The sequence below is a fragment of the Hemicordylus capensis genome, chromosome 3 (genome assembly GCF_027244095.1).
Source record: "Hemicordylus capensis ecotype Gifberg chromosome 3, rHemCap1.1.pri, whole genome shotgun sequence".
Taxonomy (NCBI): domain Eukaryota; kingdom Metazoa; phylum Chordata; class Lepidosauria; order Squamata; family Cordylidae; genus Hemicordylus; species Hemicordylus capensis.
The window spans coordinates 79,949,038-79,975,584 of NC_069659.1; the positions used below are offsets into that span (position 1 = coordinate 79,949,038).

General features: G+C 44.1%; 1 protein-coding gene across 1 annotated transcript; it reads left to right on the plus strand.

Annotated features, from left to right (window-relative positions):
* Positions 1–24,279: 24,279 nt before the first annotated feature.
* On the plus strand, positions 24,280–25,937 carry LOC128350493 (RNA-binding protein with serine-rich domain 1-like). The gene is made up of 2 exons (XM_053308917.1): positions 24,280–24,319; positions 25,213–25,937. The coding sequence occupies exons 1-2, from the start codon at positions 24,280–24,282 to the stop codon at positions 25,935–25,937; spliced, it is 765 nt and encodes a 254-aa protein (XP_053164892.1).
* The last annotated feature ends 610 nt before the right edge of the window (positions 25,938–26,547 follow it).

The window sequence follows — 26,547 nt, forward strand, 5'->3', positions numbered from 1 at the left end:
CCACTGTAGCTCAGACACAGCTTGTCACCTCTTCAGGTTTTTGTGGGAAGTAGGGCAAAGTGTGGATAGAATTGCAGGCGTGTGACTTGCACGTAAGGAGAGCCAGCGTGGTGTAGTGTTTAGAGTGCTGGACTAGGACTGGGGAGACCAGAGTTCAAATCCCCATTCAGCCATGAGACTTGCTGGGTGACTCTGGGCCAGTCACTTCTCTCTCAGCCTAACCTACTTCACAGGGTTGTTGTGAGGAGAAACTCAAGTATGTAGTACACCGCTCTTTGCTCCTTCGAGGAAGAGCGGGATATAAAATGTAAAAATAATAAATAAGAATGACACACTCATCAAAAATGCTAATGGTAAATTTTAGCAATATCAACATTGTGATGCCTTAATCTGAGTCCTGTTTCTCCCCCAAATAGCCCTACAATCCTGCCCCCGATGCTGAATTGTCTTATTGTATTATTACAAATAAGAACTTGTATTATTTGTTATTTATTATAATTAAAGTTGTGTTTGCCTTTTAGCATGTTCTTGTTCTTTGCTAGTGCCTGGATACCCATATTACCTGTCAGACAGATGCTTGCTGCCTCTTGCCACTATAGCAGGAGGAGGCTAAAGTTTCTTTTCCCTCACTCTCTTTATATGCAGCCACCAAAAGAAAAAGAAAAAAAGGCGGGGAGGGGCCCATCTTCAATTCTTGAACACGGGCCCCTTCAGGGCTTGCTATGCCCCTGATGTCAAACGAATCTATTTGATCCCAGTGCTTTTTCTTTTGCTGCTGCTTATCAACAGCCATCGCAGCCCAGTTCAGACTGGGACGATGTCAGGGCCATTCTGGGTGCCTGCCAACATGAGACCCATTCACACTTATGTTCAACACTCATCCAAGTATATGGTGTACACAGGCACAGATCTGTTCACAGGTACAGTTATCCACATATATGTTAAACACAAGTATAGTGGGACATTTCCTATCAGTACCATACATTTGAGGGTCCTGTACCCAGTTTCACTTTTAACATGAAATCATGCACACAAACAGATGTGCAGTCATTCACACAAACAGATGTACAAATGTACAGACATCTGTACACTTGTACATCATAATGTCTGAATCAGACTGTGGTATATGCAGGTGGGGCCACTTTCCTTAGAACACCAAATGCTCATTTGCCAGTATTATACCTGGCATCAGGTAGAGGAGTCAGAGGGTGCAGACCCATTCTCCCCTCCCATATTCAGGAAACACCAGGAATGTTATTTGAGAAGAGGTCTCATCCCTCTCTCTCTCTCTCTCTCTCTCTCTCTCTCTCTCTCTCTCTCTCTCTCTCACACACACACACACACACACACACACACACACACACACGGAAAAACCACCACCAATTTCATACAGTGAGGCCAGAAGGCCAAGAAACAGCAAGAAGCAGCAAGTTTAACACATCCTACACATTTCTGTTTGATCTACATAAGAGTGGGAAACACCTGCTGTTTTGAAGATACTACTAGTGTTTGTTGTCAAGTTATTAATTCATATCTTAAAGAAAAGAAAGAGATGAACAAATAATAGCAGAATATATTTGTTTAGTTAGGAAAAAGTCACTTTTTAAGCTCATGATGAATTCAGCCATTACCAATGAAAATCTGGTCCACAAGGCAGGACTTCAACCAACATTTGAATTTTTGTAAGAACCCATTATAAACCAAGTTTTCTTTGTAATGAGATGCAGAACATGTAGTAAATGATCACATGCAGATTAATTATTTCATTTCATAAAGCCAGAATGAACAGAGTTAGGAAATGCTGGAGTTAGGCAATTCTATTGTTTGCATCCTTTTTGTTCAGAAAATTCTGTTTCCCTCTCTTCTGTCTTTTTGCCAAGCAATTTATTTTTAAAGAATGTAGTTAGATAATTTAGTAATGGCATATCTGATGAGAGTTATCTACAGCTAAAACAATGAAATCCATTCAGAGAGAAAGAAAATGAAACATAAAGCATCATATGTAATGGTCTTGACTAATTCTTGGATTTATTTTATTCTAGAGTCTAATAAATTTTGAAGTCCTCTCATAGAAGGAGATTTCACTGGGAAGATGCATTGTATACCGTTCAAGAGCAAGCAAGCTGCTGTAGGCAAGCAAGTGGCAGGAGAAGAAAGTCCAAAGAAGTTATCAAACCTACATGTTTTGTACAACTTCCATGGAGGCTTTTTCTCATAGATTCCTGAGTATATTCATTTCTGAAGAGATATCCTAAAAATTCAGAGAAAATGGCTACCTCGAGTATCCATTAAACACTAATATAATAATGTGTTTATTACTGGACCATGTTATTGTGCAAAATAATTATAACACGTTAACAAAATATTTGTATTAAAAACATATCAAAGTTTCTCATATAACAATCCTGTAAACAATATAATACTACCACTAATATTGGTTATCTTGTATTATTTACATGATTATTTATATTTTTTATATGAGAAAAATAATATATTTTATACTTAAGAAATTTTGATATGTATTTTTTTCTTCTTAAAGTGTTATAATTATTATGAATACGAGACAGGATTTATGAATTAACCCTTGATCTCTTTAAAGGGTTAATTTATTTATTTATTTATTTATTTATTTATTTATTTCATTTATTTTTACATTTTTATACCGCCTTTCGTTAAAAGAAAACCCCAAGGCGGTTTACAAAAATTAAAAACATACAGTAAAAAGCAGTAAAAACATCAAGCTAAAAACAGGCATAAAAACAAGACAACAGATAAAAACACACAAGAACAGCAGTAAAAGACGATTATGTAAAAGCCTGGGTAAAAAGCCAAGTCTTTAAAAGCTTTCTAAAAGCTGTGATGGAGTCGAGGAACGAATGGCCACCGGCAGAGCATTCCAGAGTCTAGGGGCAGCAACAGAGAAGGCCCTGTCCCGAGTGCACGACAGCCGGGCCTCCCTCATTGTCGGCACCCGGAGCATGGCCCCCCCAGATGTCCTAGTCAAGCAGGCAGCAACCCTTGGGAGCAGGCGGTCCCTCAAATACCCCGGGCTCAAACCGTTTAGGGCTTTAACGGTCAAAACCAGCACTTTGAATTGGACCCGGAAACAAACCGGCAGCCAGTGCAGCTCTTTCAAAATGGGGGTGATATGTTCCCAACGGGCAGCTCCGGATAGAACCCTCGCTGCCGTGTTTTGCACTAGCTGTAGTTTCCGGATATTCTTCAAGGGCAGCCCCCCGTAGAGTGCGTTACAGTAATCCAGCCGCTACGTGACTAAGGCGTGGGTAACCGTGGCCAGATCTGCCTTCTAGAGAAAGGGACGCAACTGGCGCACCAGCCAAAGCCGTGCAAAGGCACCCCTGGCCACCGCCTCCACCTGAGCCTCCAAAAGCAGAGCCGGGTCCAGTAGTACCCCCAAGTTGCGTACTTGCTCCTTCAAGGGGAGTGCAACCCCATCCAGAACTGGTAAAATCTCCTCATCCCGATTGGCTCTCCTACTGACCAACAGTACCTCCGTCTTATCCGGATTCAATTTCAGTATGTTAGCCCACATCCAACCCATCACGGCCTCCAGCCCCCGATTCAGGACATCCACTGCCTCCCTAGGATCAGATGACAAGGAGAGATAGAGCTGAGTGTCATCCGCATATTGCTGACAACTCAGTCCAAATCCCCGGATGACCTCTCCCAGCAGCTTCATGTAGATGTTAAACAGCATGGGGGACAAGACCGAACCCTGCGGGACCCCACAGGCCAATGGCCACAGGGCCGAGCAGTAGTCCCCCAGCACCACCTTCTGGACCCTCCCCTCAAGAAAGGACCGGAACCACTGCAACGCAGTGCCTCCGATTCCCACACTCGAGAGGTGGCCCAGAAGGATACCATGGTCGATGGTATCGACCGCCGCTGAGAGGTCCATCAGAACCAACAGGGACGCACTCCCCCTGTCTAGTTCCTGGCGTAGGTCATCCACTAGAGCGACCAAGGCAGTCTCAGTCCCATACCCGGGGCGGAAGCCAGATTGAAAAGGGTCCAGATAATCCGTATCATCCAAGACCCTCTGCAGCTGGGACGCCACCACACGCTCCATCACCTTGCCCAAGAAGGGAAGGTTAGACACAGGTCTATAATTGTCCAGGTTGGAGGGATCAAGGGAGGGCTTTTTTAATAGAGGTCTTACCACCGCCTCCTTAAGGCACGATGGCATCCTGCCCTCCCTTAACGAAGCATTAACGATCACCTCCAGCCATCTGCCTGTCCCCTCCCTGGCAGCTTTTATTAGCCATGAAGGGCAAGGGTCAAGAACGCACGAAGTCGCCCGCACACTGCCCAGGATCTTGTCCACATGGGTTGTGGTGCACTGTACAATGAAGGGTTTATTTCTTGTTGTTGTTGGGCTCTACCATGTTATTGTGGTCCATTTTCACTTACCAGTACTGAATACAAAGCTAAGCTTTCAAATATGCTGTCTATTAAAACACCAAACTGTAGTTTATTAGATATAGTTTAAAAACATACAGAAGCTTTTCTCATGATTAGTGAGAAGAGTTTCGGGCGGGTCTGCGGGGAGACTGGGTTAACTTACCCTTCCCTGCAGATGATTGCCAAGCTGTCCCTGGGTAGCCTGATCGGCCGCCCACACAATTACCAGCTCCAGAATGCCCCGTGTGAGTGCGCAGGGCATTCTGGGGAGACCTCTGACACCAGGACACTTGTTTTAGCCTCACAGTCGGGGGTCTCCTCACCATGCCACAGCAACTCACAATCAAAGAATGGGGTTAGCAGAGTGCTTGCTCCGCTAACCTCATTTAAGGGGAGGGCTACTTTGGTGGACTAGTAGCCGTTGAACCACCAGGCTCGCCCACAAGCCTGGTGGTTCTCACGATGGAGGAAAACCATGTTGGGCTCCCTTACCTGGTTTTCCTCCATTATGTGAGTAGCCTCACAGTGTTCCAAAAGAAATATATTAATTCCCTAGAGAAGCAATAGATCCATGTATACATACAAACCATTCTTTGCAATATCTCTGTATTTTGTTATGCCACTGAACCAATGTCACTTATTTTCAAATTAGTAAATAAGCAACCTAAACCCATACAATCCAATAATAGAATACTGGAAACAGTGATGGTGGGCAGTGATGGGATATTATTTAGGGATGTTCCAAACCGTATCCATCTCTTTTGCCTAACTATCCCAGAAGATGCAGGTGGATGACCGAAGGCTCACATGGAAATAGCTATATTTATCCAGATACCATTCCTGTTAATTGTGATTAGCTGGTGAGTATACATTTGTCCCTCTTTGTCCATTCTGTGATTGGAATAGGATTCATATCTCATGACCATTTAGGAAAGAAGCTCTTTTTATCAGAACAAGCTTAATTCATATTTCTTGATGGAACATTTTAAATTGTGGATCTATGTGTAGGAGATAGAACTTTATTGGATATTTTAATCCCATGCTATAAACCTCCGTTCATACCATCAAGAAAATGCCTTTGTTCTCTTGACTATGAGAGGCATATTCTTTAGGATTCCAAAGCATCTTCAATGTTGTGAAAGTGCTTCAGAAATTTCTTCTAGAGAGTCTAATCACAAGCTAGCAGCATTTATACAACTGCAATTACTCATGGATGTTGCTAAATGTTCATGAATTTATATGAATTTGTGAGATCTTTGTCTTGCTTATGGGAATAGATGGAGTAATAAAACTTGAGGGAAGGGCTGTAGCTCTGTGGAAGGCCACAGGTTCAATCTGTGGCATTTCCAGGTAGGCTGGGATATACCTGTATGAAACCCTGGAGAGCTATTGCCAGTTATAGTAGACAATACTGAACCAGTCAGAATAGACAATAGTGAGATAAATGGTCCGACTTGGTTTAAGGCAGTGTCCTGTGTAACCTAAATAAAATGACTCTACATAGTTTTCCCCATCCCAGAAAGAAACAAAATTAATGTAAGAAGTGGACTGTGTGGGAAGTGCTGCCATGCTTGAATACTTTAAGAAAAGTTCACTGCCTTGGCCAATCTCCTCATTATGAATGTCTCAAAATGAAATTAATAGTGATTACTCTGGAGAAAATGTACCTTCATAAAACCAACAGAATGAATTAACAATATACTATGAGAAGGTTAAATGGCCCACATTAATTATCTCAACAAGTAAATTAATTAGTTGCCCTTAGGGAATCATCCTTAACCATACTAGAAGATCACAGCTTAGTAAGTATACCTACCAAGAAGGGAATAGTTCACCATCAAGTCCCAAAACAAATCAATAATTTATCACAAATTTATGTGAGGCAATTATTAACAGCTACTGGGTAATTGCCCTATATCATCAAAACTATATATTGGAATTAAAGGTTACTTCTGTGGGCTTATGCCCAAGTGTAATAACATCTTGCCTCGTAGCAATGCATATTAATTGCAATAGCTTGTTGGCCTACAATCAGAGGTGCAGATAAGTAATTTTGGAGCCTGGACCTAGTGGGCTTATGCGGGGGGTGGGGGACTTGACCTAGTGGGCTTACGCATGGGGGCTTGCAAAATAAGCATCCTACACACACACACACGCACGCACTAGCCCCATGGTTTTACACAGCATTCTTGAGCGCACAATTCCCACTGTTTACAAGTTTTTAAAAACATTCAAAAAATATTTAAAAAATTAGCAGATGGACAAATCTGCTTCAGATTAAATATACATAGCCCTCCCATCCTGCCTACATCTCTGCTCAATATCAAAACCCTAGGCCTAGCCATTCCAGGAAATCTAAAGGACTGGGCTGGAAAGTGGAATGCTTTATCCTTTTTTTAAATGAAAGCAAAGGGCAGATTCCTCCACAGGGGGTGGAATGATGGTCTAAGGAGGGGCTTCAGTTCCAGAATTTTTTGTAATTTTCTGCCATGAAACAAGCCATTTATACAACTTTTTGGAAGTTTAAAACATTCAAGATTCATGAAAAATCAGTGGATTAACCGATCTGCTTCAGATTAAACATACAGAGTCTCCCCACCCTGCCCTACATCTGTTCCTGATATCAAAGCCCCAGGGGCATAACAATAATAGGGCAAGGGGAGACAGTGGTCTGGGGGCCCACTGCCTTGGGGGGCAAGTAACATGACTGACTCCCCCAGCCATGCACCCGCCTGGGCTTCCTTCAGTTGTATTTATCCTCCGAAATTGATGTGAGTGTTAAGACCTGGAGCTATGTCTTTCTCTATCATTAAATGACTTGCATCGTCCACAATTTACAAAACCTTTAAAAAAATAATTTAAGATTTCTTTACTTCATGAGCTGAGCTTCAGCGAGTGGGGGCATTTCAAAATCTTTTCTCTGGGCCCACTGTCAAGGTCTTGACCGGACTTGGCTGCACGCTGTCGACATATAGTTTGATGAATGTTGTTTTTCAGCAGTGAGTAGCCGACTGACAATGTGATTTATAGTGCAAGCCACGAGAGCTCCCAGCTGGCAGGGATTTAAGGCTTATCAGCCCTCTGCAAGAGGCGTTTGCTTTTCCTAATATTCTCCAATTGATCCCTGCGTCTCGTGACACACCGCTGTTTGGGGGTCAGCGGGGGTTGGTTGCATAGCTCTTCTTCCGATTGGTCTTTCACGATTTCTGCTGCCTCAGGTTGTTGTGCCTGCTCAGAGTCATTATCCACAGCTGTTTCATGAAGGCTGACAGCCGGGCTCTGCCCCTCAGATACTCCTGCATCGCCTGGAAAGTTGACAGCTTCCCCTTCCTCCTCGCTGTCGGAGATCGAGGGCGTGACACTCACTCCAACCTTGCTACGCTCCTGCAAAGCCCTATGCCAAGCCATTCCAGGATTTCTAAAGGGTTGAACAGAAAAGTGGGGTGCTTTATCCTTTTTAATGTAGGCAAACAGATTCCTCCACATAGGTGTGGAAAGATGTTCCCAGGGGAAGGGTTCAGTTTCAGAAGCTTTTTTAATTTTCTGCCGTGAAACAATACACTTATAAAGACTTCTTTGAAATTAAAAAAAATCAGAAAATTATTAAAATTCAACAGCTTGGATAATATTGTTTCAAATTAAATATATTTAATTCCCCCTAACCTGCTCTACATCTATGCTGGATATCACAGCCCTATGCCAAACCAATCTGGAAATATAGAAAGGGGGAGGAGAATAACTCACAAAAGCCCCATGATTTCCACTGAGGATGAGGCAGGCACAGGCTTCTTATGCTAAGGAAGCAGTGGCAGGCAAAGCAGAATGTATACACAGCACTCTTGAATCTGTAGCCAGTGCTGGCTGCTCTTCCTCCTTCCTTCTCTCTACTCATGCAGCAAGCCATGCTGGAGAGCTTCACAGCGGCAGACAGAAGAGAAGCCCTGCCCACCCACTGAACAGCTGATTGCAGGGTGGGGAGAAGGTAGTAGCAGCCCCAGCAGCACAGGGAGAGATCCTCTTAGTCTCCTGATGGCCACTGCTGCCAGTGGACCCACGCTGCGTGCAGAGGAGACATCCTGAAGACCACTGGCTGCAGTTCAGGGAGGTGATTGAAAGGCAGAGAGCGGTTGCGCTGGGGCTGGGCTGTTCCTGGTGTGCCTGGTGGTGCTGCCTTGGGAGGGAGAGAGCCACAGTTGTGGCACTCACCCTGGGGATATGAAATTCTTGTAGGCTGGCAAAGGCAGGGCAGAGCTGGTGTGAAACAGTTGTGCATGATTTGTGGGGCCCCAGAGACAGTGGGGACTGCCCCCACCTGGCCTTCCACTCTAACTGACAGTGGGAATGGCACCTCTGCTTACAATTCAGATTTCTAAATGGACACACTATCAATTAATTAATTAGCTGGAAGAAAAATGGCTCCCTATAAATATTCTTAAACTAGCAAGCATTTTCTAGCATGCAAACATTCTCTCTCCAGGGTGGTTTTTTGGGGGGGGGTGGTTATTAGAGGCAAGATGTACTGACTAGAAAAAATGACAAAATTATGTTCAAAATACATTTTTTAAAAAATCTGTTCAGGGTTTGCTTTTTTCCCTGGACAGGAACAGTTTGCACTATAGTAGAATATATGTGCTAAATGGGTTTTTTGAGGGGGCAGGACTGGGTGAGTGGGGGTGGGGAGGAGATCCTAAAAGAAAGGAATACTCTGGAACATGTTGTTCAAAATAGTGCCAGATAATGGTTTTAAGCACAGACACACCATTTAAGAGAAGAAGAAGAAGAAGAAGAAGAAGAAGAAGAAGAAGAAGAAGAAGAAGAAGAAGAAACTTTGCTGTACTGCCATTTCATTTCTCATGCCTAATTGTGGAATTTGTTTCTTTCCAAACTCTATAGCACCAGCAAAAATCGGGCTAGGAGACCTCGGTGGTTTATCTGCGGGTAATCCGCCTGCCTAACCCTAACCCTAACCCAGGTTAGCGGAGCGAACACTCCGCTAACCTGGGCTTTCGGATCATGTGTTGCCACGGCATGACTCTGCACCATGGCAACTCATGAGGAGACCCCAACCAGGAGGCTAAAAAGCAGCCTCCCAGCTGGGGGCTCCCTCCAGCATGCTCTGCGCACTCTCACAGAGCATGCTGGAACTTCTGGGGGCCTTATGGCCCCCAATCCCCACAGTGCCTGCTGGCTCCGTGAACTGCCCAGGGTGGAGCAGGGACCATCTGTGGGGAGAGTGGGCTAAGTGCACTCTTCCCACCCACCCTGTTATGGTGAGTCTCACTGATCATGAGACCATGGTATTAGAGAGCTGATCATGGTGTTAGAGAGCTGGACAATGATTGTTTAGGAAGATAAATACTTACTACTTATATAGAGTATTGTCAACTCTTCAGAGTCCTTTATATACACTTCCTTATCTAATTACTTGAAAGGCAATACTTTTCAATCACTGACGAAGAATGCAAACTAATAGTAAAATCTTATGAAGAGTTACTCTGCTACAACCCCACTCCACACATACGACTTATATTTTACTAAGTTTGCATATGGTAGTGGTGCAACGCACTAACCTAAGAGTCAGAAAATCCTAAAACTGAAGTCTTCCTCTGCCAGAAAATCAAAATATAGTTAAAAGTAAGGCACTCTTTGAGGTTGTTCACATGACTGGGCGAGTGGGGCAGTGGACAGACAGGAGGGAAAGCTGGTAAAACTCACCTTCCCCCTGGAATAGTGATCATGTTTCTGGGAGCACAGACTGCACTCCCAGGTGAGTAGTGCTGTGTGATGCAGCACGTAGTTCCAGATATCCCACAATGCATCACACAACATATGTAATGCATTGGGAGTTTCTCCCAGGAAATGGGTGCTCTAGGCATCTTGTCTCAGTGTGCAGCTAGGCTGGAAGCAGCCCACACTCGCACACAAGCAGGAAACCTGGGTTAAAGGAAGCCTCACTCCCTTAACCGCAGCTCAATGCCAGGCTAAGAAGCCAGGCTAGGCAGTGCTGCCCCACTGGGATCAGGCCTGATCCCGGCAGTTCTCAAATGCAGGCTGGACCTCGCTAGCCCCGCCCCCCACTCTCTCTCTCTCTCTCTCTCTCTCTCTCTCTCAGCTTTATTGCTCATTGTGCACTATGGAGAAATAGTACCCTAGTGTATAAGGTCTCCTCCCCAGGATTATAAAAAGTAGCCAAACCCTGTGTGGGAGATGCACAGGAGGAATAAGGAGGCATGTAGCTGTCCTGCACTGAGCAAGGGCAGCCTTCAAGGTTTCTTACAATTCTGTCATTCTATCTAGACCATATTTATTTATTTATTTAACATATTTTTATACTGCCCCAAACTTACATCTCTGTTGCCAGATGGTACTTGCAGCATTCAACGGTTGCTTCAGTTACATGATAACTTCAGTTTCATAGTATTCATGCGTTATCTATGCCAGTGAACACAGAAATCTGGGACTCAGGTTTGCCACAGCTACTGACAGCCATCCAGTTCCAATGTAGTGGTGAATCTGGAACTAACCACCAAGGTTATTCACACAATCAAAAACTGTGTTCTATCCAGGTTTTGGAGCTGTGTGTGCTCCCAAGTTTTGGTTGTGTGGAAGCAAGGTAAGGGGAAAACCTAGGTAGAAGTTTATGAAGCTGCGCTCACACACAGGCAAAACTAGGCTAATGAAGCCAAGCTCGGTCTTGCCGGTATGTGACAACTGCCAGGATCATGCCTGATACCAGCAGCACCTTGGCAGCAAATCCGCTGAGCCAGCCATCCTCTTTAATGGGGTTAAGAGAGCAAGCACACTCTTAATTCCTTTTTGCTGATTGTCTGGGAGACTGCAGGGCTCCCAGCCGCTTTCAGGAACCTCTAATCTCACAGCTGCCAGTAGCAGCCAGTGAACATTTGGGCGAGTGAGCCACTCACCCAGCAAGAAGATCTGGATTGTCTATGAGGAGGTAAGCATTTTAAGGCTTTCTCACCTGCAGCATGAAGCCCTTTCTCCATGAATGTGAGAAAGGAATCATTGAGGCTATTCTCACGACCAGCAAAAATCAGGCTAGGAGAGCCTAGCCCAACTTTTTCTGGTCATGTAAACCTCTGGGCTTGCAGGAGAGGCCGGTGGTTTACAAGCGGCTAGCCCACTTGAGAAGCCCTCCCCTTAGCGCTCCGCTAACCAGGGTTAATGGATTGTGTGCTGCTGTGGTGCGGATTTGAGCCACGGCAACTCATGAGGAGACCCCCTGGACAGGAGGCTAAAAAGCAGCCTCCCAGCTCTGTGGTCTCTCCAGCCATGCGGCCCCCTAACTGCCAAGCCCCTGCTGGCTCTGTGACGCTCTTCGCTGCGGCCGCCTGAAGCAGACTCACTGCTCGTCTGCAGGGAGAGCGGGCTAAGCCCGCTCTCCCTGCAAACCCCATTTTAGTGGCTACCACTGATCATGGGAACTGCCTCATTGTGTGTAAGCAAGGTAGGAAGAAGGCTGGGAGGCTCTTCCTCCTACCTTGCTTCAACACAACTAAAAGTTGGAAGCACACACAGTTCTCAAACCTGGGTATAACACAGTTTTCGCTTCTTTGAATGACCTCAGTGTGTTTTTGGTTGTCTGTCTGGCACTGACAGCTTCAACTCCGGCTTCTGATAATCATGCCGTCCTCATCTCCAGGCTTACAGCTCCTATCTCCACCTTACTGAAAGACCACAACTCAGCCCTGACACTAATAAAACAGGGGATTGCTGTATTTTACCTACAGGTCTCATAATACTCATATTATTTAGAGAGCTGCAACTTATGAAGAATTAAAAAGGGGGGGATGGAGCAAATTGATATTTAGTTCCTTTTGAAACAAGCCAAACACTTTGCTGATTGTAGTCCAGAAATTTCTCCTTCTCCTTCTCCTTCTTCCATACATATTCTACAATTTTATCTGCAGCACATGCACACCAACAGCAGCTGCACTTTTTGGCATTCTTGCTGTGCTGAGTATCTCTTTCAGATATAAGCAGTGCATGGAGTCCCTGTGCTGCATTTTCATTTTCTGCACTGCTAGTCACTGATCCCACCGCAGCTTTAGCAATCATTAGATTTATAAGCAAAGCAACGTGCCAGCAGAATCAAGAACCCCCAATTTGTTTTAAAGTGTACATGTTTGATTACTGAGTGAAACCTTTAACACCCTAAATCAACTTAATTCCCTCTCAAGTTGCTTGGTGCACACATTCACATATCGTTACGATACTTACTACTAACCAGGAGTGCAGACAGAGGGAAATCTTGAGGAGCAAATTCTCACTTTTTTTTTTTTTTTGGCAGGCGAGAAAAGACATTTTTTGGGGGTATATGAGTTGGTAAGTGTAGCACAGTGTGTTTAGCAAAATGAAGGAAGGAAATCCCTACACCCCTGCTAGGAACCCAAATCATGGCAATCACTGGTGAATTAATGGAGAGGCAGAGGAGGTATCTGCCTACGGTGGCAAAAGTTGAGGAGTGGCATGGCAAATTTTGCCATGCCTCTGCCTTTGTCAGAAGCAGCAGGGGGCGAGAGGAAAGTCCCCCTCCTGTCTCCTTCATTTTCTTTCAAAGCCGTGGCTGCAGCAATAGATGTGGGGAGGGAGTGAGAGAGAAGTCCCCTTCCTTCACTTAATTAAAAAAAATGCATGATGTAGCTGCTGCAGGGACTGGGAGGGGGAGAGACCAGGTGGTTAAGGGCTGCCACTGCACTTAACCCAGAGATTGCAACTGGTGCAGAATGCAGCGGCCAGGATCCTAACTAAGGCGCCTTGGCAAGCACATGTGACACTTTTGCTTGTTCAGTTGCACTGGTTGCCGTTTGAGTCCTGGGTTAAGTTTAAGGTATTAACCTTAACATTTAAAGCCCTACACGGTATTGGCCCTCCATACCTCCAAGACTGCCTAATTCGATATGTCCCTTGCCGGGTCCTGAGATCAGCCACAAGTAATGCCTTGGTGGTCCTGGGCCCTAGAGATTGCAGTTGCAATCAAGGAGAGCCAGAGCCTTCTCAGTGGTGGCCCCGACTCTATGGAACAGTTTCCCTGGATAATATCAGAGCTCTCCATGATCTGTTGACCTTTCGTAAGGCATGTAAGACTGAAATGTTCCTCCGGGTGTTCGGTCGCTGACATAGCTGGTCGTAGATTGCTTTTGTAATCCATGGTTATTATGTCATGTGGAATGAGTACTGTATGGGGTTTATGAGGCTATGTAAGATAAATTTTTATGAAAATGTGTTGTGTATATTATTGCTTGTAAGCCACCCTGAGTCCTATGGGAGTAGGGTGACATATAAATCTAACTAACTAAACTAACTAAACTAAACTTAATTGCCTAAACGTCCATGGGCCAGATGGGGCGCAGTTGTAGGGGTTGGCTTCAGGGAGGATGGCGGGTGAGGAGGGGAGAGTTCCTCTGCTTTTTAAAAAAACATTTTTTACCTTAACTCCTTCCTCCATCCTCGCCATCTCTTAAGTGATTGCATGCAGGCAGGCTGAGGCTCCACCTTGGCAGATGTGCATATCAATGGGTGCTACTGTGTAAGTGTGTGGGGTGGTGCAGTGAGTCTAGTGCTGAGTCTGAACATTGGAAAAATAATTCTAAGTTCCCCTAAGGACCAAACTAGAATTTGCATGCAGATGCATATAAATTTCTCCTGACTTTTTTACAGTGAAAAACGATCTTGGGAATGTGAAATTTGAGCAAATAGGAATAGGATGTGTAATTAATCTTGCCCTACTATCTGTTTCTATGTTTCAGTTTTCTTGTGAGAGAAAAATTAGGTCTGGGTGGGTGTGAGCTGAATGGGAAAATGTCCAGTAGGGAAAAGATTAAGCATTTGTCATGACAACCTTCATTCAAAATTTCAGACTCCACAAAATACTTTTCATTTCAAAAAGACATTGAGAGGAAGGTACATGCATCTACATATAAAATCTAGCTTTAGCCCTTTGGTAATGAAACTCCCTGTGTGGACTTGGGGAAAACTCTATTAACTCGCATTGTTATTGTGCAGCTAAAATGCCACCCTGAAGGGCAGGATACCAACCAAGTAATTAATAAAATGCAGTGGTGAAATAAACCATAGGGCTGGTTTGGACAATGTGGCTAAACCAGCCTGCCTATAACACAATCGGAGATGTGCACTGTCACATCCTAGTCCCCTCTTCTTTTAATTGTGTGGGGGGTGGGTGGGTGGGGTGTTCTGCCCCGCATGCAATTCAAATGTGACATGATTGTGGTATTTAGCTCATTTAATGACCGGACAGAACAGAGACTCTGCTTTTGACCTTGCGGAGCCTGGACTGGTACTGGACTCATTCCAGGCCTTGACACTGGGTCAGAGCCTGAAAAAGCCCTTGGACTGAACCTCCTGAAAAAGCATCCTCAGAGCCTGAGCTTCCTAAAAGTAAGTGAGCCCCTCCTACACTGTTGCACTCTCCCTGATATCTCTACATCAGCATGGCCAACAATCTAGGCAAGGTCAAATAGAGCAGAGGAGGAGGTGGCAGAAAGCTGCCCTTTTAACCTTCCACTGTCCAAGAAAGGAGATGTAGCCCAGTAGGGTTTCATGAGCTTAGATACATTTAAGAGCAGCCTACCTGTGTTTGCTGTTGGATCTAGAAGCTGTCTGTGCCACTGGGCCTTGCTTCACCACCTCCTGTACCTCATGCACTCTTTGATCCACAGGATGAAGGAGGACAGAAAATATATTTGAGGGTTTTTTAAAACAAGTAGCCCCCATGCAACTACAAAAGGAACATGTATTGGGTTGTGGATTGAGCTGTGCTTGTGCACATCCCTAACTGCACAGTAGGCAGGCTCACTTGGACATATTGATCCCAATGAGTTGGCTCAATGTACACACATCTTAAAGATCAGTATGAATCAATTCCTATAGGACTTCAAGAAGGGTAACAGACTGTAACTGATTATTGGATGTTGCTATAATACTGCGATGATGCTACAGAAACAGACCTTTTGCTACAGTGAAATATGTTCTCTTATTTAATCAAAGACATTTTGGAATGAATCACTGTTTTCCAGAAATTTTTCTGTCAGTGAAAGTGAAACCTTGGTCTAACCGTCAGGTTTAACAACTGTAATGCCTACAACAGTCTCATATTGTCATGGAAAGTGTATTAGGTGAAGTTCTCTCTCCATTGCCTTTGGAAGTCCAATTTCCAAAGTTGCTGCTTGATATTTTCTGTGCTGGCACTCACCATGTGGAACTCTGCTAATGGATATAGGAGTAGGTCTTTCTCCCTCCTTGTGTCCTACTGGCAACTAAAAATTCAAATTCACCTGTTTAGACAGGTTTGTGTTATTGATCTTCTGTATGATAGTGCTTGCAGTTAATTTACTGCTGCTTCTTGTTATTGATATGTTTTCATTTGGTTTTATTGTACTGTTTTAATTGCTTATTAGCTGCTCTGGGCATTCCCATAATATATACTTATCTAGGGGTGTGTGTGGGGGTGTGTATGAAATTTTCTTATATCCTTAGCCTAACTCAAATACATTGCCATGATGACAGATTACCTGATGACATACATCTAGAGCAGGGCTACAAAGGTTTGACCATCCTGCAGATGTTGAGGCTATTCCCATGATCAGCAGAAATTGGGCTAGGGGAGCCTAGTCCAATTTTGAATGATTGTGGGAGCCACCGGGCTCGCAGCCGAGCCTGGTAGCCTCCCAGTGGTTAACCTGCCTAAGTACCCCTCACCTTAAACCGGGTTTGCGGAGTGAGCACTCCGCAAAACCAGTTTTTCTGATTGTGAGTAGCCACACCGTGGCTCTGCGCCACAGCTACTCATGAGTAGATCCCCAGAGGGGAGGCGAAAAGCTGCCTCCCGGCTCTGGGGGTCTCTCCAGTATGCTCTGTGCACTCGTGCAGGTCATACTGGAGTTTCCAGGGGCCATGTGGCCCCCCAAACTCCCCAGTCCCTGCCGGCTCTGTCACGGAGCCAGCAATCGTGTGGGCAGCCGATCCAACTGCCCAGGGCTCCCACCCTGCTCAGCTTAGCCCGCTCTCTCCACTTCCCTTCCCAAACTGGGTCTCACTGATTCTGAGACCCAGCTCATTGAATTACAGTTTCCATAATTCCTGACTATCTGCCACTGTGGCTGGGGATGATGGGAGTTGTAGTCCAAAAATAGCTGAAGGGCTGAAGTTGGTCTATACCAGAGTGCAGCCATGGTCTATACCAGAGTGTTTCTTGAAATGTGTAAACAGCACCCTATTTCTACAATTCTAATAACAAAAAGGGTGCCTCTTTTTACTGAGAGAACTGAAAAAGCAACCACCGTTGCTACTTCTAAAAAACACAGACAGGTTCAGGTAATCATTATCATGTCAGATTACAGGTAAATCTGAAATCAATGAGCCCTGCATGCTCTCGTGGTGCATGTCATGTGAACTCAGAATGTTTTTGCTAATCCCAGATCTATGCCACAGATGACTGACATTTAACCAGGATTGTTGATCTTGCATCTGAACTCAGCTGGTTCATGCTGGCTAAATGTTGGTTGGTCATGACATGGATCTGAGATCACTAAACATGTTCACATGACACACACAGGGGTAGTGCACACCGCTCAGTGATTTCAGATTCAGGGGTAATCCGATATGGTCATGATTGTGTAAACCAACTCACAGAACTTTAGAATAAAATAAAAATCATACGATCTGGATTTTTCTGTCAGCATGAATAGACCGACATCTCCACAAATCATGGTTCTCAAAATAACCTTCAGTGTGCTTTGTTATACATCCGTCTCCTTCCAGGCAGCAACCTGGAATAGGCTTTGTCTGCCATTTGGGGGGGAAATGGTACTGCCAGGTTTTGGGGTGTTTTTTTTTTAAAAAACCCTATATATTAGATGTTTCTGTCAAATTTACATTTAGAAGGTACTGTAATTTACCCTAGCCTTACAAATCAGATACCTTCAGTTAAAAGGCAATGAAATAGAATGAAAATGAAAACGAAAATGTACATCAAAAGATTTTTCCTCCACTCTTTCACAATTCTAAACCACTGTTTCCCAAAGATTTAACTTGGATTTCTAGATGACAGCATCTCAGAGGTAGAGTATAATTTCCCCAAAGATCGGGCTAATTTATAGCTTTCAACACACCAATGACCCTTGCAATTTGGTGGTTGCTTCATTAATTTCTCCACACCTGCTCCACCTATGTTGGAAAAAATACAGATCAAAGGAGCAATTCACTTACACTGCATTCATTTCTAAAGGCATTGTGCAGAAAGCTGCGTTACAACCATTTCTCCCCTTTTTTTCTTTTTTTGCAGTAAACTCTACCCAAGGCTGAAGGCACAAAACATTGAAAATAGAATGTCAGATTGAGGTTGCAAATCTGACACTGTTAGAAACTGGAAAGCAAAATTGATCTCAGATGTATTTCCACTGAAGCCAAGACTTTCAGATATATTTGACTGTAAGAGCAGAAATCCTTCATGCTCAGAGGAGCTACTATTTGCACTTTAGGTTGTGGTGGTTGTTCCTGATGTTACATGTTCATATTTTCAAGTTGCTGCATGGAGTTTCAAGACAAAGCACTTCAGAGAGCTTTACTCAGATACCTCCTAATTCCCCTGTCTGCTTGCTTAACTAAAGGCACAAGTACATCTTACAGCCCAAGAACAAACTACCTAAACTGGAAATCTGACATTTCTCTATTGCAGAAAGCGAAGAAAAAATATTGTTGTTGATGTTGTTATAATTTATTGACTGGCATCCAGACTAGCATTGCAGTGCTGACTTCTAGACTAAGACTGTACTCTCATAGGGATGTGTGAACTGGCTCAAAAATTGAGCCGGTTCGCACTTGAGGTGGCTCAGCTCGAAGACTCACCCTTGAGCTGAACTGGGGGGGGGGCACTTCAATGGTGAGTTGAGCCAAGCCCCCATCTCATGAGATGCCTCTGAGTAACAGTTGCAGAGGAGTAACAGCAGGAGAGAGAGCATGCCCTCAACTCCTGCCTGTGGCTTCCAGCGGCATCTGGTGGGCCACTGTGCGAAAGAGGATGCTGGACTAGATGGACCTTGGGCCTGATCCAGCAGGGCTGTTCTTATGTTCTTGTGAGCTGGCTCAACGGTGCACTTGTAAAGGGGGATGGCAGCAGTGGGGATGGCAGTTGAGCCAAGCCCACGCCTCGTGAGCCACCTTGACAGTATACTTGTAAAGGGAGATGACAGTAGCAGGGATGGCAGTGGAGACACAGGTCACCTTCTTGCCTGTCTCCCAAATGACAGCCCCAGCTGTCTGTGGGCAATTTGGGGCTTTTCTTCATGCATGCAGAGGCCTGAAATGGGCCGTAGCAGGCCTGGGCTGTCATATGGGAAGCAGGTGTGAAGGTGGAAGGAACCCTTGTTGCTGCCTCCACCATCCCTTTAAATTGTGTGGCCCCATTTGGGAGCTGAACCATGCCCCCCACATCTGACATAGATGTGAGGGGTGCAGCTATCTGCTCACTATATCTGATGTCAGATGCTGATGCAGGGGGCGTGGCTAGGGGGAAGCAGCCATGGTTTGAGCCCAGGCCGCCACTGGCCTGCCTCCACGTGTGGTGATATGGCTAGCAGTAGTGTTGCATGTTTGTAATGTTTATTTAAAATATGTTTAATAGACTCGTTATAGCCTATGGTTGTGATAAGATTGGTAATGGCACATGCGCAGAAGAAATCTCTGTTGCCTAGCAACAGTGTCAGCTACAGAAGTTGCCTCCTTCCAGGGGAAAATGGTGGCTCCAACTCTTAGATCTGCCTGGGGCATTGTTAGGCTTTGCAATGTCCCTGCAGCAGGTGTGTTACTGGAGTTTGGTAAATGCATATATGTGTATGTATTATTTGATTGGTTATTCATCACTCAGCAACAGTATCTCACTCTCTCAGTTGGGACTCTCATATTCAAGGACCGTTGTGTAGGTGGTGGTGGGCGGTTAATTGAGAAGCTAGATTATTGAGGGGGGCAGAGTTCCTGGTACTATCCACATCCTGTCCATAGCCTAAATTATTGAATAATTATAAAATACCTGGTCCAATAAACCAAATAAACTATTAAGAGAAGGTAGTTAATAATAGCATATGCAAAATTTAAACATAAACCAGTGGACCATTCAATGGCTTCCAAAGCGGCTAGACCAATCTCCTTCAAACAACACACATAGCACTTACTTACATTTATATACCGCTCTATAGCCGGAGCTCTCTAAGCGGTTTACAATGATTTAGCATATTGCCCCCAACATTCTGGGTACTCATTTTACCGACCTCGGAAGGATGGAAGGCTGAGTCAACCTTGAGCCCCTGGTCAGGATCGAACTTGTAGCCTTCTGGTTACAGGGCGGCAGTTTTACCACTGCGCCACCAGGGGCTCTAACATACTGCTATCACTGCGGACTACAACTAAACCAATGTTGATAACCTTTTCCCAAGTCATTCACAAGTTATATTTTGATGGAGATTTGTCCTTGCCATAAACATGGCAATTGCTGGTCATGATATTAGATGCTGCTAATTATAATAAAGCTACTGGTTCCTCCACCTAAGTATGGTCTACTCTGACAGCAGCATATCACCAGAAAGGACCTTCTAAATGGTGTGTCATTTCTTATTGATCATCAGTTTTCTTATTTCTTTTTCCTGCATTGCATTTTGCTGTTTCAATTTTAAGTTGACCTGATCAGAAAGCTGTAGGCATAGCCTTCTCAGCATGTAATCAAATTCCATTAACAAAACCTTTCTGATATAACATGCTGTATTAAGGGCTTTTCATGTTCACTCAAGCTCCAAAATGCTGGGAAATTGTGGCTGCTAAGGACCACACCCTTAACTAACTTGTTATTTAAGCAATATGGATGTGATATGGTATGGGTATCCTATACTGTAGTCTTGGTAGTTCACCTTGCCTCCCCAAGCTTCGGCAACACAGTACAAGCCTTAGGCAGCCTGGGCTTGGCTGTCCATGAGAACCGCAAGGATCCATGTGAATCCCAATGGAGTCACAGCACCAAACCCAGTGCTGAAGCCCAGTTCTTAGCCCAGGTTAAGGGTGTAAACGCACCCTTAAACCAGCTGCCAGGATCATGTGTCAGAACAGGCTACTTGCAGCTTGTGCTGACACAGAAATGGGGGCCTAGAACACCCGTCCCTTGGGGAAATCCCCTAATGTTCTGCTCTCAGTTTGCAGTGCATTGTGGGATACCTGGAGGCCAGCATAGTGAGTCCCAGCCACAGAGTAATACATCATGCTCCACGCTGCATGGAGCAGTGTGGATTGTGTGGGAGCACACCCTGCGCTCCCACCAAGAGCAGGATAATTGTCTGGGGAGAAAGCAAGGCTTGCAAAGCCTTCCTGCCCACCCGGTAGGTTGTGTGAATGGCCCCATAATGTGTGTGTTAAAATAAGAACATAAGAACAGCCCTGCTGGATCACGTCCAAGGCCCATCTATTCCAACATACTGTTTCACACAGTGGCCCAGCAGATGGCACTGGAAGCTTATAGCAGGAGTTGAGGGAATGCGTGTGTGTGTGTGTGTGTGTGTGTGTGTGAGAGAGAGAGAGAGAGAGAGAGAGAGAGAGAGAGAGAGAGAGAGAGAGATCTTCTGTAAAAAAATATTCCACAGCCTAAGCCAATTTGTTGTAGTTCATTAAACAGGATTTATGAATGCCACAAGTCTCAAAAGAGTGGCTAGCAGTGAAGAGATAGGTGGATTTTCTGGATAGTTGGCCTAATATGAAGAAAGGTGAGACAGCTTTCCTCAGTAGCACATTCCCTGAGAGAGGAAGAGCAATGGACCTGACCTGTAAGACACATTTTCACTGGGAAGCTTTCCTGTATAAAGCTATTCCATAGCTCCTGCAAAGCTCTCATGCATTTCAATGGAGTTGCACATGGGAACTTCTTAGGGGATTGTGCATATTAATTAGGAGTGATGGACAAATTCTCTTTGTCTTTACTCAGAACTGGCATAAGATTTAAAAGGGGTGTTTCTTTTTTGTTGGCTGTTTAGAAAAAGTTTCTTTTTCAAGAGTTCTCGCATCCCAGATTGTAACCTGAAGTGAGGATGCCAATGGTGCTGCATACATCCACACTACTGTATTGTCCCCTTAAGACAAGGTTCAGATACCTTGCATTCACCCCACAGTACCAGCCATGAAATATAATTATCTTGAAAGTAAATGCTCCATTCTAAAGACAAATTCACCTAGAAACCAGAAGAGTTTAAAATGAAAGAACTGCTACAAAATTGCTAGGTTTGTGTGCCTGGTTTGCCAAACCATGTCCACATATGCACAGGATCTTTTTTAACATTTCTGATCTAGAGAAGAATTTCGGGGCCAAACAGTGCTTGATTCATGATACAACTGAGAATTGGTGTACTGAATCAGGTACATATTAAGACTGTTGCTGAACCTATGGAGGTGAAAAGTATATATAACAGCCTATAGAGAGTTTGAGAAGTTTAAGCACAGAAGGCACCACTGATTGATCTTCTTCAAGGATATATTTTGATCATACTTTTCCTATTACTATACATATCTATTTTCAGAATGTAGTGCCATTTGTTGCCAACATCTCATTTATCTTCATATCTTCTACTTTCACTGTGGGCAATTAAATTTTCAGATATTTGTAAGAAGTAAAAGACATTTTTGTTTTCTTTTTCCTTCTACCTTGCATCACTTCTAACCAGAAACAGATTTAATTCAAAAATCACCAGATAAAATTGGGGGTGGTAGTGGTGGTGAAGTGGCTGTGCTAGCTTTATTGTATTCAACTGCTGCTTAACACATAATGAGCTTCAAGATGCTTCAACAGCATGGAGACTCTGCTGGTAAAAATTCAAAGAATGTAAAAATAAGATAACCACTGAAGCAGTCTATTGTTAACAGGAACTGTTAACAAAGGGAACTTTTTTCATTATGGCACAATTATAAATAATGATAGAAACTTTAAAATACTGAGTGAATACCAATATTTCAATAGAAATCTAAAGGTGAAATTCTGCCATCAGTTATGTATAAGTGAGACTCAGTCCTCAGCTGGGCTTATGCAAGAATAACTATATATTCATTAGACTAAATTAATATTTATGATATTCAGACATATATGACAGCATATGACAATATTATTAAAAGTTAAGATGTATGTATATAAACTGGTATGTAAACAGTAAAATGCCAAATGAAAGAAAAAATTTGTTTCCTGATAGATTTTTTTGCATTGATTTTTTTAAAAAATTAGATATCCACTGTGTTGTTTTTCAATACTTACTTGTTCATGTCAGATACAACTAGCTGACTGTATCAGACCTGAGAACCTGATACACATGAACAACCATTTTAATTGAAAATCACAAGTGTTATTTGATTAGAAGGAAGCAAGTTATTATTTTATTTATTTCTTTAAGAAAATACAATTATATTTCAGGATCTGAGGTAGTGAATATGTTCATTCTGAGCACAGTCACATTATTTATAAATAGTGGTTGACATCCATACTAATTAGGAACCACTGTGATGGGATAAGTATCAGTGTAGCACAGTTCTTCTGAAGAGTTCTATACTAAGTGCTTGTGTGGGACAGGCAAATTTCAATAATATTCCCTTTCCCTGGAAGTACTCTGTTTCTCCCAAAGATATGTCCCTGAGGGCTACACATAGACCCACAGAATGTCACAAAGGTCTTCTGGAGGAAGGGGATACATGAGCGATGGAGCTGTTAATTGAACTTCAGAAGCACCAGCACTTTTTCCATAACACTGGTGTGTCATTCATTCATTCATTCATTCTATTTCTATACCACCCCATCTGTCAGGGACCCACAGAGGGTGTACCCACACTCTAATTCTAATTACCTCATTGCAGGTTATTGTAATTTGATAATAAAAGTGGCCATAGTTCACCTAATCACATGTGTCTTGTCGTTATTGAGCCTAGGTGTACATAGACCAACATGATATGCTGGAAGCATATCAGCAGACTGTGCAATTGTAAGTTTTTGAGGTCATTCACCCAATTAAAATCTGTGTTCTAGCCATGTTTGGGAGCTCTGTGTGCTCCCATTTTTTGGTTGTGTGGAAGCAAGGAAGGAGGAAAACCTGGGTAGTTTTTCCTCCTACCTTTCTTCCACACAATCACTTCTATCCGGGTTTTCCTCTTTCCTTGCAACACAAAATTGGGAGCACACACACTCCCAAACCTGGGTAGAACACACATTTTGATTGTGTGACTGACCTCTTTGTGTTTCTCATTAGCCAGAAGTGTTTTCAGATGCATACATAATTTGGCTGTTGGGAAGATACACCATGCATTAATTTTAAGTCCTTAAAAAAAAATCCTTTGTCTTAGCAACTTGTTAACTACTAGGTAGGGGTGTGCACAAAATTTGCTGGTTTGGTCTGAATCTGGACTGGATTCAAGCTGATTCAGTCTAGCTTGGTTTTGGCCCAGTCAAGCTGGAACCAGTTTGAGTTTTAACTGAGCCGGCTCGACTGGCTTTAAGCGGGATTCCAGTGAGGATTCACCTTTGCCAGTACAGGGCAGGGGGGCTTTCCTATGTATAGAGGGATCAGGATGGGAGTAAAAATGTACTTACAAATTTGAGCAGCAGCTGTGGCTGTGGGGGTGAGGTGGGGCAGTGGCTCTTTCTACCCTCACTGGCCTCCCCGAGTAGCTTTGACCAGTTCAGGCCCAGTTCAGGCCTCTTTGCAGGTGTGGAGGCAATTTTAGTGACCTCCATGCCTGCTCAGAGGCCTGAATTGGGCCTGAACTGGTCTGAGCTACTCAGGGGGAGGCCACTGGGGATTGGTGGGGGGAGCCATGGCCTCTGCTGCCACCAATGCAGTCATGGCTCATACTTGTAAGTACATTTTTACTCCCCTCCCACCACCTCTATATGTAGGAAAGCCCCCCTGCCCTGCCTGTAATAGTAAAGGAGAATCATCACTGGATCCCCCTTTACTCTGAGCTGGCTTGGTTTCAACCAGGCCCAGTTCAACTCTGAACTTGTTGAGCCCTGCTTGAACCGAGCCAGCTCATACACACCTAGTACCAGGCTGTATAGAAAGCAACTATGGAGGGCACGTAAAACTTAGTTTGCACAACTTCTAAAGGACTTACTAAATACAGTTCTGTACGTCTGTCTGATATGCTTTTTAAGATATTTATTTTTCACCTAGACTACAGTGCTTCATTGAATAGATCTTGCAAAGAGCTTTCTCAGTCACCTATCAACTTGTTTGTCAGGATGAAAATTCGCAGTGAGCAACAGCAATGCAAGACACTACTCCTTGCTTCATTGCAGAAAACTCTAGCTCTAGACAGACAATAAACTGTGAAGTTACCATCAGCATTTGCACAATTAAACCATATTTCTTCAATATGTTATCTCCTTTGTTTGTATATTGTGGAACAAAAGCTCACATTCCATTTATATAAAAGCAGTTTTGGCCCATTGATAATTAAACCATCCGTGTTACAGACTATTAAATGTATTCAAACTGTTTGCAGTGTCCTTTGCTATTATTTTATTTTATACTTGCAAATATTGTTTCCAAAGTTTAACATTTCAAAAGTTTAACATTTCAAAAGTGTTGGGAAAAAACACAAATTGTTTCTGTTTTTGGACACAGAAAACACTTTTTACGCTTTCTGTCTCTTTCTCTTGCTCTTTCACGTTTCTGCCCAGACTCTAGCATTGCCAGGTATGCCTTTACTTTCCCCCTTACCTTTCTCTTTGTCCCTGGGCACCAGCCACAAAAGAATTGAGTGAAAAGGATCGGGGTCATGACAAAACACGCAAAAGGCACAGTGCCTCCAGTGGTAGCAGCAGCACCAGGTCCCGGTCTAGTTCCACCTCAAGTTCAGGGTCCAGCTCCAGCACTGGCTCCAGCAGCAGCTCCAGCTCCTCTTCCACCTCAAGCCATTCTGGGAGCTCCAGCACTTCTTGCAGCTCCAGGAGCTCCTCTGGCTCTCCGAGCCCGTCTCGGCGCAGGCATGACAACAGAAGGCATTCCCTTTCCAAGTCTAAACCGCCCAAGAGAGATGAAAAGGAACGGAAGAGGAGGAGTCCATCACCCAAACCTACCAAAGTGCATGTTGGGAGACTCACGAGAAACGTTACCAAGGATCACATCATGGAAATTTTTTCCACTTACGGGAAGATAAAAATGATTGACATGCCAGTCGACAGGCTCAACCTGCACCTCTCCAAGGGTTATGCGTACGTAGAATTTGAGAATCCAGATGATGCAGAGAAGGCGCTGAAGCACATGGATGGAGGACAGATTGATGGTCAGGAAATCACCGCCACCGCTGTCCTGGCCCCTCGGCCTAGGCCAGTTCCCAGGCGTTTCTCTCCTCCGAGAAGAATGTTGCCACCTCCACCCATGTGGCATCGGTCACCACCTCACATGAGGAGAAGGTGGGTTGTTTTGTTGGGACTGTATAAGCAGAGTAGGGGTGCTATTGTTGATTAGAACATGCAAAGAGCCCTGCTGGGTCAGGCCCAAGGCCTATCTAGTCCAGTACCCTGTTTCCCACAGTGACCACTACAGATGCCTCTGGGCTTCCCAGAGGCAAGAGGTAAGTAAAGGCATGCCCTCTCTCCTGCTGTTGCTCCCCTACAACTGAAATACTTTGGCTGTGTCCATAGATTTCATTGGAAGTAATTGGTCACTTCCAAAAAACAGAATTCTGTTGGGTGTAACTTTGAAATCAAAGGCCTTAATAATGTCTTCTGTAGTGAAAACCAGTTTATAAGTGTTTTCAGATGTTGCTCGGTCCCTGAAAGCTGTTGATTGAGTAAACCCACAGTGGCAAAAAGGAGACACCCCCCCCCTTGTACTTTGCTAGGAGGGCATCTTCTTTTCATACTTCCATCATTACAGGCTCTAAACATGTGACCGTAGGTCACTCGGCAAGCTAAAAAGAAATGTGAGTGGGTTAATCTGAGTTATACCAAGGATGGGCAATTTGAGTGAGTTTGTTGCTGCATTGGAGGAGAAGAGCTGGTCTTGTGACAGTGAGCATGATTTGTCCCCTTTGCTAAGCAGAATTTGCCTTGGTTTGCATTTAGATGGGTTGTTA